The 15720-nt window shown below is 39.6% G+C and overlaps 1 protein-coding gene across 6 annotated transcripts in view; it reads right to left on the reverse strand.

Annotated features, from left to right (window-relative positions):
• The window catches only part of Rho-5 (rhomboid-5), a 371266-nt gene that overhangs the window by 32954 nt on the left and 322592 nt on the right, over positions 1-15720 (reverse strand). For all 6 annotated transcript variants that reach the window (XM_076823763.1, XM_076823764.1, XM_076823762.1 and 3 more), the window contains exons 4-6: positions 14469-14807; positions 12369-12555; positions 11145-11234 (exon numbers count right to left, since the gene is read on the reverse strand). In XM_076823763.1, the coding sequence (XP_076679878.1) occupies positions 11145-11234; positions 12369-12555; positions 14469-14807 (616 nt within the window). The remainder of the gene's footprint in view (positions 1-11144; positions 11235-12368; positions 12556-14468; positions 14808-15720) is intronic.

Here is a 15720-nt window from a genome sequence, read left to right on the forward strand (position 1 = left end):
CCCTGGAAATTTCGAAATGAAACGCGACGGGAGATCGCGCGTATTTTTACACCCGTAGCCTGGATTTATCGCCACGCGATCCCTCGTGACACGCGAAAGCAGAGACAGCTTCGGTCGCCGCAGTCGTTGACTTTGATCACTGGCGCTGTAGCGGTTAGGTCGATGCACTGATTTCTTCGGGGAGAATGAGGTTCGAGAAGTGGGGAAAGGAGTCTCACAATGAGTGGGAGTTGAGTTGTTAAAGGTAATTGAATTGATGCTTCAGCGATGCAAATCGTTGCAGATTTTTGTAAGAGTTTACAGAAAAAACAGACTTTTGAAAAAAGCGGATTTAGAATTCCAATATTCCAAGAAAACCGGTTGAAACAGTTTTCGATTTTTTACAAAAAAAAAAGATAATTAAAAGAGTAAAAAATCTTTATACTTATTTTAACATTTTTCAGATTATTTAATATTTGTGGAGTTACAAAAATGTAACAAAATAAAATATACGTACTCTATATAAAACCAAGTAAGTAAATCAAAGTTTTACCATTGTTAGTTTTATTAACTGTTTCAATAATTCATAAAACTTTTACCGTATGATAGATCCAATTAAAAGAAGTAACTTTTGTCTTCAAACTTCTTTTCTATCTCTTACAGATTGCGAGTTACAAAATAAAATGGAAAAATTGCGAAAGTTTCAGTGGTTATAAAATCCCCTACATATTCACAGAATTTCATAATTTTTTTAATATTTCGGTTCCGGGTTCTTAGTTTGTAAGAATTGCTATTTTCTTTATTTTAGTTTTGTGTTTGTACTTCGATGTGCATTTTGCTTCTACTTTATTTACATATCACTTACATAATTCTTTCTCTAATTTGCGCTTCATTGCACAGTGTATATATTGTTGTTTTTGTATTTATCAAAGGGCTTCCGTTTAACTAAATAAATAAATAAATAAAAAACTAAAATCACAAAATTACAACTTTGTAAATGAATTTCAATGTGCACAGCCACAGTACTCCCTTCAAAAACTTTGAATAATGTTATGGTAGATGTTGCCACCTGGTCACTTATCACCTACGCGATGATAAAATAATGTACTTTGTTATAAATAGACTTCGCCCGATGTGTAACTTCATTGTGTAAAATCCTATGAATAGATGATTGATTTCTTGTTAAGCCAAACTGCTTTATGCTTCAAACTCCGCACAATGAACCAGGACAGACCTATTGCAATAAAAGTGGTTCGAGACAGAAGAACAATTGAACCGATCGAAAATTCGCACAAAAGCCCAATCGAACGTCAATCACTGCTCCCCCAATTAACACGTGAAACAAACTCTCCCGGCGGCACCGTCGAATCTAACAGACCCCTAATTCTGTCTTTCCATATTTTACCTACACGTACAGTAATTTATATCAACTACAGACACAATACCTTCCAGCACACGTAGCGAATTTATCAACCCGAACAAGACATAAAATGTATCTTCCAAAGGCCGAAATAATTGAAATCAATGTACAGCAGGGTAACAGTTACATTTCAGTAAGTCACGTACAGCCATCGTGTAATTAACAGCCCACACATATAAATAAGAATTTATAGGCCTGTCACATACAACGCGCGCACTGTAACGTGGCTAACTCGCGCGGGGGGCCATCGCCGAAAAGAAGCAGCCGACGAAATTTCGAACTAACTGGGAGAGTTTCATCAACGGAGTGCGGCTCCAAAATTAAACGTCGTTCGGCCCTCTCCGTGGCGTCGCGCGAAATATTTCAATATACCCTCCCCTGGCCGCTCCTCCGCCCCGTAAGATCGAAACGTACGTCGGTGTCCCGTTTTCCGTCCGATATCGTAATTTCGGCGATTTAAATGCATGTGCATGCGACTCGATAGACATGACCGATATCTCGACCCGCGTCTCTACGCATTACGTGCGTGGCATCGAGCGGTGCCAGGATCAACGTGAGATACCGTAATGAATTGTATCGATTCGCCGGCGTCGCGCCCCGCCCGTCTCTGAATATTTATGCTTTCATTACTGCAAAACACAGGGCACGGTCAGCGCGTGCTCGTAACGGGTTGCCAGCGCCGACGTTAGCGAGCTGGAAGATCGCGTTGTCTAACGACGGAGATCAATTTGGCCGCAATTAGGTTCGGTGCTCTGTTTACGTGGCCGAAATTGTGCGCGATGCGTCACCCTCTGAAGTTATAATTGAGTTATTAGGGTGGATTTGCAGGGGACCGTTTTTCGGGGGTTGTAAGTAGTGATGGGACTGATACCGTATCGATACATATAGATATCGTTCTACAAATTTCGATCTGGTATTGATACATATCAAAGTCAAAGGTATCGAAAGAAATCGATGCTTCTTTGGTACTTGCTGTGACGCCCCGGCCCCCACTACATGGGTCACGCCGGTTAGTCTCCGCTGGCGCCGCTAGAGGTCTACTCTTCTCGCAAGTCCTATCGTCCACTCTCGTTCGTATATATACAAGGTCCAAGTTTATTTCCTTTCAGTCCCCGTTTGTCTAGGACAGGGGCCGTTAGTTATAGCGCTACTAATGAGTCTGGTTGACGGTCCCAAGACGAAAACACACGCATATATATATCTTCTTTTCCTCCTCGATCTTTAATGCCAATCCATCTGGCCCCGCACAGTACTCCAAAAAGCGTAACCGGCCCCCAGGGATTACGGTTACGCCGGAGGTGACGGGGCAAGATCATCCCTCTTTACGTTCCGGAATCAATCACCAATCACCATCTCGGTTTCGGACGTGTAACAACTTATACACGGTGTAATAGACAGGTGTTCGTTCCGACTCTCTGTACATTTTACTGAACACCACTGCTGGAGCAACAGCTAAATAAAGAGCTTAGATCTCTGAGTGAAAAGGTGTACAAACTTTTTCTAGCTTCTCAGAAAAAGTTGTTTCTAAATTTCCAGACTTTCAAACTGGCATCTCCCAAGAATTTCTCCTCTTTATCATCTTCCCAGAGAAACACTATTAAGCAAACAAAGCTTCAATCTTCAATATTAACTCTTTGTTCAATCTTCAATATTAACTTCCTTGCATCCTCATTTATCAAACATTATCCCTCAACTCCCCTCCGTTTCCAAATGAAATTTCTCAGGAATACCCCTTCTTCATCATCTCTCCACAGAAATGCCATTAAAAAACCAAAGCTTGAATTTCCAATATTAGCTGCTCTGCTTGCACATTTATCAAAAATTTCCCTCTCAATTCCTCACCGTTTCTAAACGACATTTCTCGAAAATTCTCCCTCTTCACCACCTTTCCACAGAAATGCCATTAAAAAACAAAGCTTCAATCTTCAATATTAACTCCTTTGCATCCTCATATATCAAACACTTCTCCTCAACACCCCTGCGTTTCCAAATGAAATTTCTCAAGAATTCCCCCTCTTTACCACCCTTCCACAGAAATGCCATTAAAAAAATAAAGCTTGAATTTTCAATATCAGCTCCTCTGCTCCCACATTTATCAAACATTTCCTTTCAAATCCTCTCGACTTCTCCCACGATCCCTCACAGGCCACCGCTTCAAACCGCGAAATAACAATGTACTTTTCATGCAAATCCACAATTTCAAAAGGCACTGAACCCTGCCTTCCGCTCCACCATCGCGTCGCATCTGATTAACACAGCGCGCAGCCAAATTCCCTTCCAACCGAGCGAGGGCGAATCGTTTAGCAGGCCCCTCGCGAATTCCTGCACTCTGTAAATTTTTCTTAACGCCCTGAGAGCTACGTCGTTACCGAAGCGCGACGTCCGCAGCGCTTAGAATCCCCCCGAAATTCAAATATTAGCGGAGCAGCAACACCCCGAGGGGGGCATGGCTTTCTTCGTTACAAGCGGAGGAAACGCGTTATACACACGTACGCCGTTTCCCAGCTGTACGGAGCCTTGTCCACCGGAAGTTCGGTCTACTAAAGTTATACAGAGGCCAGCACGGCTGGCCGTATTTCAAAACTTGCCACTTAGCTCGACTGCTGGCTGAAACAATCCGTACAACGACCAGGCCCCCAACCCCTCGTCGTTCGAGCAGGGAAAAGTGTGCCGTTTGAATACACAAAGGCCCATTACAGTATTTTACGCGCGACCTAGAATGGTGCACCGGCGATACGTGACCTAGAAAATCCACGGAGCTTTTTCCTAAGCCGCCTTAAGGATCGCAGGGGGTGGATTCGTTAGCGGGCACCCCTCGAAAACGCGGGGAACGCTGAAAGCCCGAATGCAATTTTCCAGGTGGACCTTTTCAATCGGTCAACCTTTAGGATCTCGCGAGCTACGGTTACTTTTAATTTTAGAGGTCTGTGCTTTGCGGCTTTCGTTTGGAGGGTTGAAATTCTGTGGTTTATAATCGTCCACGAGAAAGTGTTGATTGATTGAAGATTGGTTTTGGGATTCTTGTTTTTATTCTTCGTTGGGCAGGTGCTGCCTTCTCTTTCTTTTTTCGTGTTCTTGGAAGAGATTTGTGAATGTTAATGGTAATTGCCCGACATTAAAATGAATACGATAAGAAAATACTTTTGTAAATAGAAGGTGACTTTTAATAAAATAATGAAGACGTCTTCTGCGTCCACTGTGACGGTTTGAAAAATTAACTTAGTTTTAAAGATTTTTTCTGCATAGATACAACATATAATGCAATAAATCTTTTTGGTATTTATTAAGCTACTCTTATATTATACAAAAAAAATTTAAAAGAATTTTTTAATTTGTTTTAACATATAAAACGCAATTATCTCAAAACAACATTTTTTTTCAACTGGTGCAGGTGATTGCAAAATAACTATTAGACCAATCAGTCTGAAATTTTTACACGTTATTCAGAATATCAGTGGCTATGGCCGTGACCACGGAAACCTTTTTGGATTAACCATTTCATAATTTTTACAAGGTAAAATGCTTGAAAAATTCACCGTATTTCGACACTTAAACTTCAAACCTCCGTCATTTTGTTAATTTTTTATCAGTAAACATAATCCTGGTTCCGGCGATAACCACGCTCATAATGATTACAACACACTTTGAATTTTTTTGTTTCAAATGCGTCGTTCTCCCGGAATCACCTGCACCAGCGCTGCATCGCTTTCTCAAGGCGCTCACATCAGTACGATATATATTAAAAAAAAACACTGTTAAAAATTTAAGATAGATTTTTTTTATAATGTCAATAAGTGTATTAATAAGTAGACAAAACATTATTTACGTTGGACATTCCGTTTGCTAAAAAATAAATCCTAAAATATCACAATTTTTCACGACTTCACAGTGGACTGACCCCTTAAGTTCTTTCATATGTAGGTACTATATTCGCGAAGAATAAAATGCCAATGAGAAAGAGCTCGATATTCGAGGATTGGAATATAGTGGCAAAGAAAATAAAGTATTATTTATCCAGGTACTCTCGATGTATTCCCAAGCATTCACAAATTTCTTGATGTCTCAATTTCGAAGTGTTTCCTTATGAGATGTCACCAAAAAATAAACTCAACAGAAAGCATACTATAATAACATCAATTCTTTTAAATAACGTGAAAACTTCTGAATACCAAATTTATAATAAAATATATATAGTGTTTTTTATTAGAATCCTCACTGTTTAAATTTAATTCAAGCAATAACTTAAAATAATAAATATTTCTAAGTCCTCAGACCTAAGTGATCTTTCTTCTGAAATTCTTAATACACCTTCCCATCAATTTCGTACATATTCCAATTTTCATTTAATTTGAACACATGCCGAATGTTGAATCTCGATGGAGAAAAAAATCTCCACGTTTCTCCTCTCTCCGTCTACACTCTGTATGCTAAATACTAAATATTAGGCGATACTATTTACACGTCATGAGCAGAGAAGTAGTCGGAACAAAGAGCAGGTAATAAAGAGCGACACGGAGCCACGAGGTCGAAGGGAACAGGCGGAATACCGCTACAATAGGGGCGCATTCGAATACAGGAACAATAGCCGAATCCTGACGGGGATCAATTTCCTTCCTGCCCGTCGAAATTACAACGTGGATCTACATTTATTTAGTTCCATGACAGGATGTCCCCGAGCAAACAATAATCTCGTAATTATACGTGAATTCAACCTACACAGATCGACCCTATCGCGTCCCTTTCGCATTTGTGATCACAAAAAGAAGAGCTTTCACGAGCAATTATTTACGAGCTTTTCGTTCCCCCCACAAAGCCTCTGTACGCCAACAACAGCGAACGAAGTCTTGGTGATTTTGTCTTTCCATTTCGATCGCGATGCTCGCTTTTCTCTCGAAATTCAACGAACTCTATAACTACAAGGTACAAACAGATTTGTTCATGCGTTATGATTTTTTTTCTCATATTTACAATGAGTTTAAAAATCTGAAAAAATGTAGATTTGTACTTCAACATTCCCTCTACCAGTTACATTAGTCGCAGAGACACTTTTTTATTCCCATTTCGTAGTAATAATTATTCCTAAAAATTGTAAAATGGGGGCGAAATTCGCCTCAGCGAAAATAACACCCACGGATTTATTAAGAATCAATTCAGTTCTTTTTAACACTGCCAACCAGTTTCTACCAAGTTAGCTGTTGGAACAGCTCCGCTGTTGAACCGCCATCAACAAGCAATACCGCCGCAGAAACGTTATCAATTCCGATCGGATTTCATCTATCGTCCCCGCGATTTCGATTCCCGAATAATAATTAAAATAAAACAAATCTCTCGGCGCGATATTAATTCGCCTACGGATTCGGCACGCCTGTAATCGGCCCGGCTTCTATCGTTCCTCGAGCAGCTCTTCCACGTGTGTCCCGTCGAGCACAAACATATCTGATTTATCTGAAAATCGAAACGGGGAATGGGGCCGGACAAGAGAATTCGACGAACGGGTCGTGAAATCCCGCGTCCGCCGAATAAATGGCGACCCTCGCTAACGATTATTGTTCTGCGCGATCCAATTAGAATTCCAATTTTCGCGATGTTTGCGGTTAAACACGAAGGATCTGGGGTGGAGGCGCCCGCGGGAACGCCTCGGGCCATCATCTGCGTCGTTCAGAAATTCTGCCGTTGGAAAACTGGCGAAAAATTAATAACGAACGCCAACGATTAGGAACGTTCGAAGATGCTTGCCGTTTAATAGTATGGGATTCATTGCAGAGCTCGGTGTCTCGATAACGAATGAAAAGGAATTGAATTAAGGGGAGGCTCCGGTCTAAAAATCGATTTTTTTTACTTGCAGTTTTCGAATGTTCAACCTTTTAGGAATACGGGTTTAAAAGGAGTTTTTGAAATTCGTAAAATTCCCGAAGTTACGGGCATTTTAGTGGCGGCAAATGCGTGGGTAACACCCGGCCACTCGACGCTCACGTAAAACTTTAAACGCGCTTTTCTCGAAACAGTGTTCTCAAAATCGGTGGAACCTGTATCTCCGAAAGTTATTATCCGATTCGACTGAAACTTTTTTTATTTTCAAGAGCATACTTCTGGCTCGTGGACAGTCCCGTAAAATTAAAAAGAAAGGAAAATTTGTAATTTTTAAAGCCGTTGAAATGGCGAAAAATATACGGAAAAAGTGATTTCAAACTTCAAGCATCGTTATTTTCTTAAATATGTCATTTTTTGTAATTTTTTCTGGTCAGTCCACGGGCGTGTTTAATAAAAATATATTTTGCCCCTATATTTCGTTCCACTCTAGTAGTTATTTCTTACACAATGATATGACTTTCAGTGTAACACCGTGGATTCTAGGGAGTAGGGAACCCTAACTGTGACGCAACTTTTTTACGTCTCTCATTTCGACCACGATAAACTTCGTCCTCTTTCAGTGTGCCCCGCGGCTCTAATAAATTTAATGAAAGGTAAATTGCTTTATTTAAACGTGGCATAACTGTTGCAAAAAGCAATACGTCTATTTGCTCGCCCCTTTGCAGAGACGATGTAAAAACGAGCAGACAGAGAAAAGCGTGGAGGATTCTGCCGAAGGGAAGTGTCAAACAGAGTTTACATGTTGTCCTTTGTCTCTTAGTCTAAATCTACTTTCTTTGCCTGTTCACTCTCAGCTTATGTTCACAGTCCGGCGTAAAGCGACAGAAGTGTCATTCCGCCTTGGAAGTCGGACACGAGATATGCTCGCGTAAGACTGTCTTAAAAGCGAGAGCTCGACTATTCCTGCGCTTCGCGAGCACTATTCACTGTGCGCTACTAGATTGTGCAATTAACCGGAATTCAATCATCCACCTTGGCGCATCTGCTGAATTAAACTAACAAAGCAATGACGGTTCAATCTCACAAGAAAGAAACAGTATTACTCCCTACTTGAAACGAGAAGAATTTCAGCTTACTTTTAATTCCGCGTCGACGTCGATGATTAACAATTTTTTTAGTGTAAATTCGTTTCTATTTCTGTCTTTAGTATTTCTGAATAACGAACAGAGAAAGATTTTTCTATGAGGAGATGTGCTGCTGGAGATTCATTTCCGTCTCACAATTTGATTTTATTTCAGATATGGAACGAGTGGAACAACGACACGACCACCCTAAATCGCGTTGAGTAATTCCAACAGGCTTTAGCTAAAAGGGAAAAAATTAAATCTCTCGCGTTCAGCGCCTCTATTAATTTCCAGAGCTTCATTTATTCGGTTTCCGGAAGCACGTCTTTTCATATCTCCGCGGGAGCATCTAGGATGGAATCCGAAACGAAGTAAAAAAACTAATTAAGCAAGAAGATACGAGATAACTCGCAGCCGGTTGTAGAGATGAAAATTCACCAGAACCACCCCCAGAAGTTTCGGAGAGCGAGATTGTTTCACTCAATGGAAACTTGTTGTCCAGTCTCAACTATGTTTTAATAAAAAAAAAGCTACCGAGCACATCTCGGCCAAAAATCCGCGGTTAAATTAAATACCTCCCGATTGGCAACTATTCGAACAATCTCTCGCGTTATTATTCGCAAATCACTTGCTCCAAGAAATCACGCAACTTCCCGTAGGCTTCGACTAATTCGTATTAATGAACAAACTTTGCTCGCCGCGGAGTTTATGAAACGCCGCAACTTTGAAATTTAATTACACCGGCGAAACGTTTATTACAGCGTTATTGAAATCTCTGGAATTTAAAACTCGAAGTTGGGAATTACCAATCGAATTCCGTGGTTATCGATGGAAAATTCGTTCCGAATTATGATTAAAGGAAAAAGGGGATTCGTGGACACGCGTGGCTGAGGGAAATTCCAGGGAGCGCGAAACATTCCGGAATACGTTCAAGGTTTGTCTAAATTTCACCACGCCGAGCGGAATAAAATGGTGGGAAAGGGGCTGAGAAGTTTCGAAGAAACAGTGAAAAGAAATCGCGGCTCGTTCGTCAATCGGAAACCCCTTGGAATTCCTAATCAACGCAGCTCGGCGGTCAGTAATTAACGCAGCATCGAAATTACTAACTTACTGGCGCAACTTCCCCCCGATATCAAAGCCACCCCAATGTGCGACGATGCCCGAAAACCGGAAGGGGGCTGCCGCTACCTCGTTAGCTTAATGATCGTACAGACTTCCGTGGGAACGTGTGACTTAGCACGAAGGAAGCTTAGCCTCGTTTCGCCGCCGAGAGTATCGATGAACGATAACGAAACGGTGATTAACTGGCTGCTCCTTCAATTTCATTGCCATCGACGATAACAGGGAAACAAAACGGAGGGAGGTATTTTGTATCGAGAAACGTAGGGAGGCCTTCTTGATCATTGCTAAATGCAAAGCGATGACTTAAAAGTCGTCGATTTGACGTGGAGCGACCTTGTGCATTTCCTTCAGCAGGGTTTCTGCTGACGGTTGAAATTAGGGGTCGCTATTAGGAGGTAGGAAGGATTTATGGTGATCTACTTTTTGCGATTATAACGCAGGATTGTTTTGTTTCCGAGGGAGGAACATTTCTGGGGATTAAAAGTATTCGTGCTGCTTTGAAGTATTTTGAAGAGTTTCGATTTCAGTTTTGACTTTAGGGGGAATCTTATTCTTTCAGCTAAAAACGTAGCGAAATTCTAGATTTTTTTTTAAAGAAACTAGCGATTCGAATAATCTGAAATTTGGACCATGTATTTATGCATCTTTGAAGAGGTTCTAGTTTAATTTTTAATAATAAAGTCGGTGTATTGTCCCCCACGATTCTGGCATCACTGCCGTCATATGGCAGCCTTCTTAGCGTCGCGCGGTCTCCTTGACAAAGGAAGGCACGCTGCACGAAAGAAAGATTGGAAGGGGAACCAGCCGCGTGAGGAGCCCCTAGGCTGGACAGCGCTGAGTTATATACTTCTTTGGTTACTAAGAAAATTGGCGCAAAATTGTATAGCAAAAGTTAACGCTTCAGACCTTTCAATTTGAAAACTCTCCACACTCAACAAATTTTTGTATCTTTTTCTGGCTCATCAAATTATGGCTATATATGTATACAGTGAAACGCCGTTTCATTTTTCTGTTTTAGATTACCAGGAAGATAAATATCATGCACACCAGCGGACGACGAATTTTGCGCGGCGTGTTGGTCGATCGTGTATAATTCCTATATTTGTTATTAAAAATTAACCCTTCGTTGACACACCTCCTTTTTCGATCAAAAAAATCATGGATCAGTTTTAGGGGCTGTAGAATATATTCGAATAGTTTTTTTTCATTAAAATTTAATCACAGTTTTTGTGAAAAAATTCTAGATCCCCACATGCCGAGAAAAACCGAAGAAATTCTTTAAATAGTTGTAACTTTTACAAATTTCAATATTAGAAGCTAAAAATCTACAGAGTTGTTGCTCGGATATAATATTTTGAGAGAAAAAATAGTTTGTCACTCAGCTTTGGAGAAAAGGTATTCATTTTGCACATAGAAGGTACAGAGCGTCAAAATCAGCTTATGGGTGGCTCACACCCAGAGTGTCAACGAAGGGTTAATAAAAAAAAAACGATTGCTTCCTCAAAGCTGCCTCAAAATATGGTTCAAATTTCAGATGAATCGAATCGCTAGTTTCTTTTAAAAAAAATCCCCAATTTTGCTAAGTTTTTAGCACAAAGAATAAGATTCCCCCCTTAATGGAAAATGAGGAAATCTGTTGGATAGTAATCGTGAGGGGTTTAATGATATATTAAAGTGGAGGAACTCACCTCGACGACGTAATGGAGACCCGAGAGCGTCATCCTGGCCACAGAATCTTTCCGCCTCACCGGTTGCTGCCATCTTCTCAATGTAACACCCTGAGGGAACGATTTTTATTAGCATCAGGTGAAACATTTTCCGCCTTCATTTTCATTTACAAGCCACTCTTGTGGCGGTAGTAGCGCAAGCATTGCAGCTCGGCGAGTTAACTAACTCATTTTCTGCTTCCAAGTAGACAAGGTTACTTTACAAGATTGTATTTGACATTGTCGAAGATCGCGAAGTTTCTACGTTTTCCAATAAAATTTTGCAGTATTCGCCGTCCCATTGTGTGCCGCGATGTAGTTACTTTGTGGCACAATTCCTCGCAGAATCCCGGGCGAAACTTGCAGAAATTGTATGTCGCAAAAAGTAAGCAAAAGTACCTACACTTCACCCTCAATTACGAAACTTTGCGAAACGCGTCGCGTTTCTGTTCTAAAGAAGTTTTAATGGAAATCATTTCGTGTACCGATAACTCGGTGTTCGAGCCGGACCCGTTTGCCCGAGGCGAATTAAGGACCAGGGTTACATTGTTTCAAGCAGTCCTGAATATACGAAGAACCATTTCAGACTTGAAGAGTTTCGAATAAAAGAGCGAACAGCGAAAGTTTGCATTCGTATTTCAGGATACACATATAGAATGCGGTATAAATAATTTTCATCAATTTTATGATTAATCCAATGGTAATACCTACGCTTCAAATCAGACATGAATTTTCCATTTGCAAATTAAAGTATTTCATCTTTTTACTATATGAAAGTAAATTTTAATTAACAAGTACGAAAATGTAAAATTCTGCTACTGTGTTACTAATATTCCAAAGAATTTTGAGTAATGTTAAAAGAATACTAAAAAATCCCCAGAAAATAGTGGTTTGTGAGATAGCAAATTCTATTTCAGTTAAAAATTGAAAATTTTAAATTTTAAATTTATCCATCGAGTTTTGGAAGCGTTATTCCCATCTCGGCGATGTCTTCGAATCTACCAGAGCGCATCGAAGTAAACGAGTGAGGGTTGATTATCTCTGACACAAGGTACAAGGAGTATTACAGTTTTTTATCCGGAGGAAAGGAAATTGTCTAGAAAAAGTAATTACCTACGTCTGAAATGGTTTCGGGGGGGAACGCTTTCTGAAACTTGTCAAACGTTGGCTAGCCAAATACGAAAGGTTAATAACCGGCGAACTTACCTCTGGCACATCCGTGGTATCTGGCACGTCCCTTGTAATATCAGGATCCGGTGGTCTATGTTCCGGAACAAGGGCACCGTATTTCCTCGATGCCATTCTCCGTCTTCGATCCAGCCATCTTTGTCTCTCCACCGTCTCAGACTCTTCGTCCACGCCGAAGAATTGCGCAGTTTCGCGTTTGATGTAGCTGAAACAGAAAATAAAGCACCGGCTCGTGTTATTCGCTCGACAGATTCTCTCCGCGGGCACATCCCCGCCGCGTTATTTCATCGAGAAATTGGTGAAAGGAAAATTGGTCGCGAAGTCGTTCAACGATAGAAGGATGATTAGGAATTTATATCGTCCTGTTACACTTGAACTACCAGAGCTGCTATTGTTACTGCTCTTTTCAGCGAAACAGAAGATGCTATTAATACTATGTTTTATTGAAACAGTGTACAATTTCTTGAGCTGTTGTATATTTGTTTGGAATCTCATGATTCATTAATTATTAGATATTACGTAGGGTTCTTGAAAATGTTCGAAGCTCAAGGGCGCAGAGGGCGAAAATTGTTAATGTTATACTTGATACAAATTTCATGCCAGGAACAGGTAATTTCCTACTTGAATAAAATATGGCTTATTAAGAAGTTTGAAGTATCTCATGAAGCATTAATTTCGTGAATATTTTTCCCTTATAGTTTTGAACGCAGAATAACGAAAACAATTATTTTATAGCTAAAGAACATGCTGCAAAATTGCACTTCTAAAAAAGTAGGGTAATCTTAATATGTACAGCAGAAAGCTTCTATACGTTTTTTGTTTGGCTGTCGCCTAAAAACTTTGGAACGATAAACTCTGGGATCGCGAAATGTGTCTCAGCTCATTATACCTGACTAATCCAGATGAATGTGACCATTTTCACAACAGAAAACTAAAGAAATTTATTTTTTATAAAATCAGAATCTATATCTAACATTTTCAATAACAATTCCCAACTATTATTCCATAATAATTATAATTCTTGATACTAATATTAGAAACTATGTTCTGAGATTTTTATTACATTTCAAATTTGAACTTCGAAACCTCCACCCAAGCTTACAGATACAATGTAACCTCTTCATACCATCTCTCGATCTACATAAGATCATAAAACATCCTAATCCTGGGATGTCCTATTCTGTTTAATAGAACCAGTGATGGGCAAAATTTTTATTTCAACAAAATTTCGAATAACGAATACCAGTTAAAAATACTATTTGTCATGTGTCGAATAAAGTTGACTCGGGATTATTTATTCGACGAATAAAGTTAATTTTTTTATTTGGCGAACGTTTCAAATTCAGCGTCGAATAAATTTTTCAACTTTAATTTCAACTTCAACTTCAACTTTAACCTTAACTTTAAATTATACTTAAACTTTAACTTTATTTGACGTCGAATAAAGTTAAAGTTAAAGTTAAAGTTAAGGTAAAGTTAAACATAAAGTTAAAGTAATAGTTATAGTTAAAGTTGAAAAGTTACATCTATATTTAGCATAATATCTTGAAAACTAATACATGAAAAAATAATTATTTAATTTCTTAATATATATTTCACACATATTCGTTTATCTGCCAGTACCATATCTAGGGGGTGAAAATATCCCTCAAAATTGGGAATGAAATATATATTTAGCTATTTCGAAAATTAATACATGATAAAATAATTATTTAATTTCTTAAAAAAAGTAGTTCGCACATCTTTTTATCTACCAGTACCATATCTAGAGGGTAAAAAAGTATCCCTCAAAATTGAGGATGAAATATCTATTTGGCCTAATATTTCTGAAACTATTAGATGAAAAGAAAATTTTCTGACACCTTTGAAAAGTTTACGAGCATGAATCATCTTATCCCTCCTACTATCTGTCGCTAACAAAATTCATTCAATGCTGAAGTTGAAACGCTCCTCGAATAAAAAAATTAACTTCATTCGTTAAATAATGTAAAGTTAAACTAACTTTTTATTTGATCCGTTATTTAAATAATTTTTTATTTACTTAATACCAAACTCTGGATAGAACCAACAGATATTGAACTGCTAATAGTGAATTATACTAGGAAATAGCGAACTTACTTCCTGATAGCCTCCGTGCGGCTCATGTTCCTCCTCAACCTGGGCCTCTGGGACCCAGGGGTGCTGGCAGTGCTGGTCACCTGCACAACTGGCCTTGGAGCAGTGGGTGCTGACATGCTTCTGGTGATGTTGGGCCCCGTTCCTGTCCCAGCAACGATGCCAGACGTGACCAATGGCATCGTTGCTGTGGTCGTGATGGGCGTGGTCGTTGCTGGGTCCGTTGCAGCTGGACCCGCGCTGCCCACTGGGTACAAACCGATGCTCTGGCCATTATCTCCGTCGGGACCACTCGAGGAAACCGTCGACGTACCGGTTGTACCCGATCCTGGCGATGGTTGCCTGGAAAATTTCGCACTATGGTTAGTTCAAAAAGCAACATCGAACGGTTGAATTGTTGAGTAATTCGCTGGGCGATGTTAACACTTTGACTGTCATGTGAGACATGCAGTGGGAAATGGAAAATGTTATATGAAGTGACGAAGGTGCGGAGCTTTCGTCTCTTAAGGTTGGTTCAAACACGTCCAGTAATTTAGTCGAGTAGCGAGTAATTTAGTAATTTATCCTGTGTGGACACTAAAATTTAGTCGAGTAGTTTAGGAAAACAATGGTAAATTATTAAATTACTCGCTACTAGACTAAATTACTGGACGTGTCTGAATCAGCCTTTGTGCATAGTTTGCTCTGGAGGGGGACATAATTTTGTTCTAAGGTGGAGGCATACCGATTATGCCAAAGTTGTTTTGACTTTTTATAATAACACTCAGCGTTTACACACCCTTAAGGGGTAACTAGGTGGTGAAGTTAGGTGAATAAATAAATATGTATTTATCAATGGAGTACATTCACTATTTGTTGATGCACTCGAAGGATCCCACTGATGCTTTTATTAAAAGTGTTCTGACAGTCAAAGTATCAAGATATCGGGGTGATGAGAAAAAAGTAGTTCTAAGAGTGAGTACAAAGTTAGAGAGTTCACTGAATCTGTGCAATATTTCATGACGCCCTAGGTTTGGATACCCTAACTCGTTCCAACTTTCTTGCGATTATAACATCTCAAGCATCTCGTCTTTTTAAAATTAAATTCATCCCCAGAATATTTATACTATCTTCCGTTAAAGAGATACTGTACAATTTTTGGATTTTACACCAAACTAAACAGTAACCCTGATTTAAAAATAAATATTTCCAGCTTCGTTTAACATCTTCCAAGGCTAAATAAAACCCATCACGAACATATAAAATCCACACGTGC

This window comes from Andrena cerasifolii, chromosome 12, assembly GCF_050908995.1.
Source record: "Andrena cerasifolii isolate SP2316 chromosome 12, iyAndCera1_principal, whole genome shotgun sequence".
Lineage (NCBI taxonomy): Eukaryota > Metazoa > Arthropoda > Insecta > Hymenoptera > Andrenidae > Andrena > Andrena cerasifolii.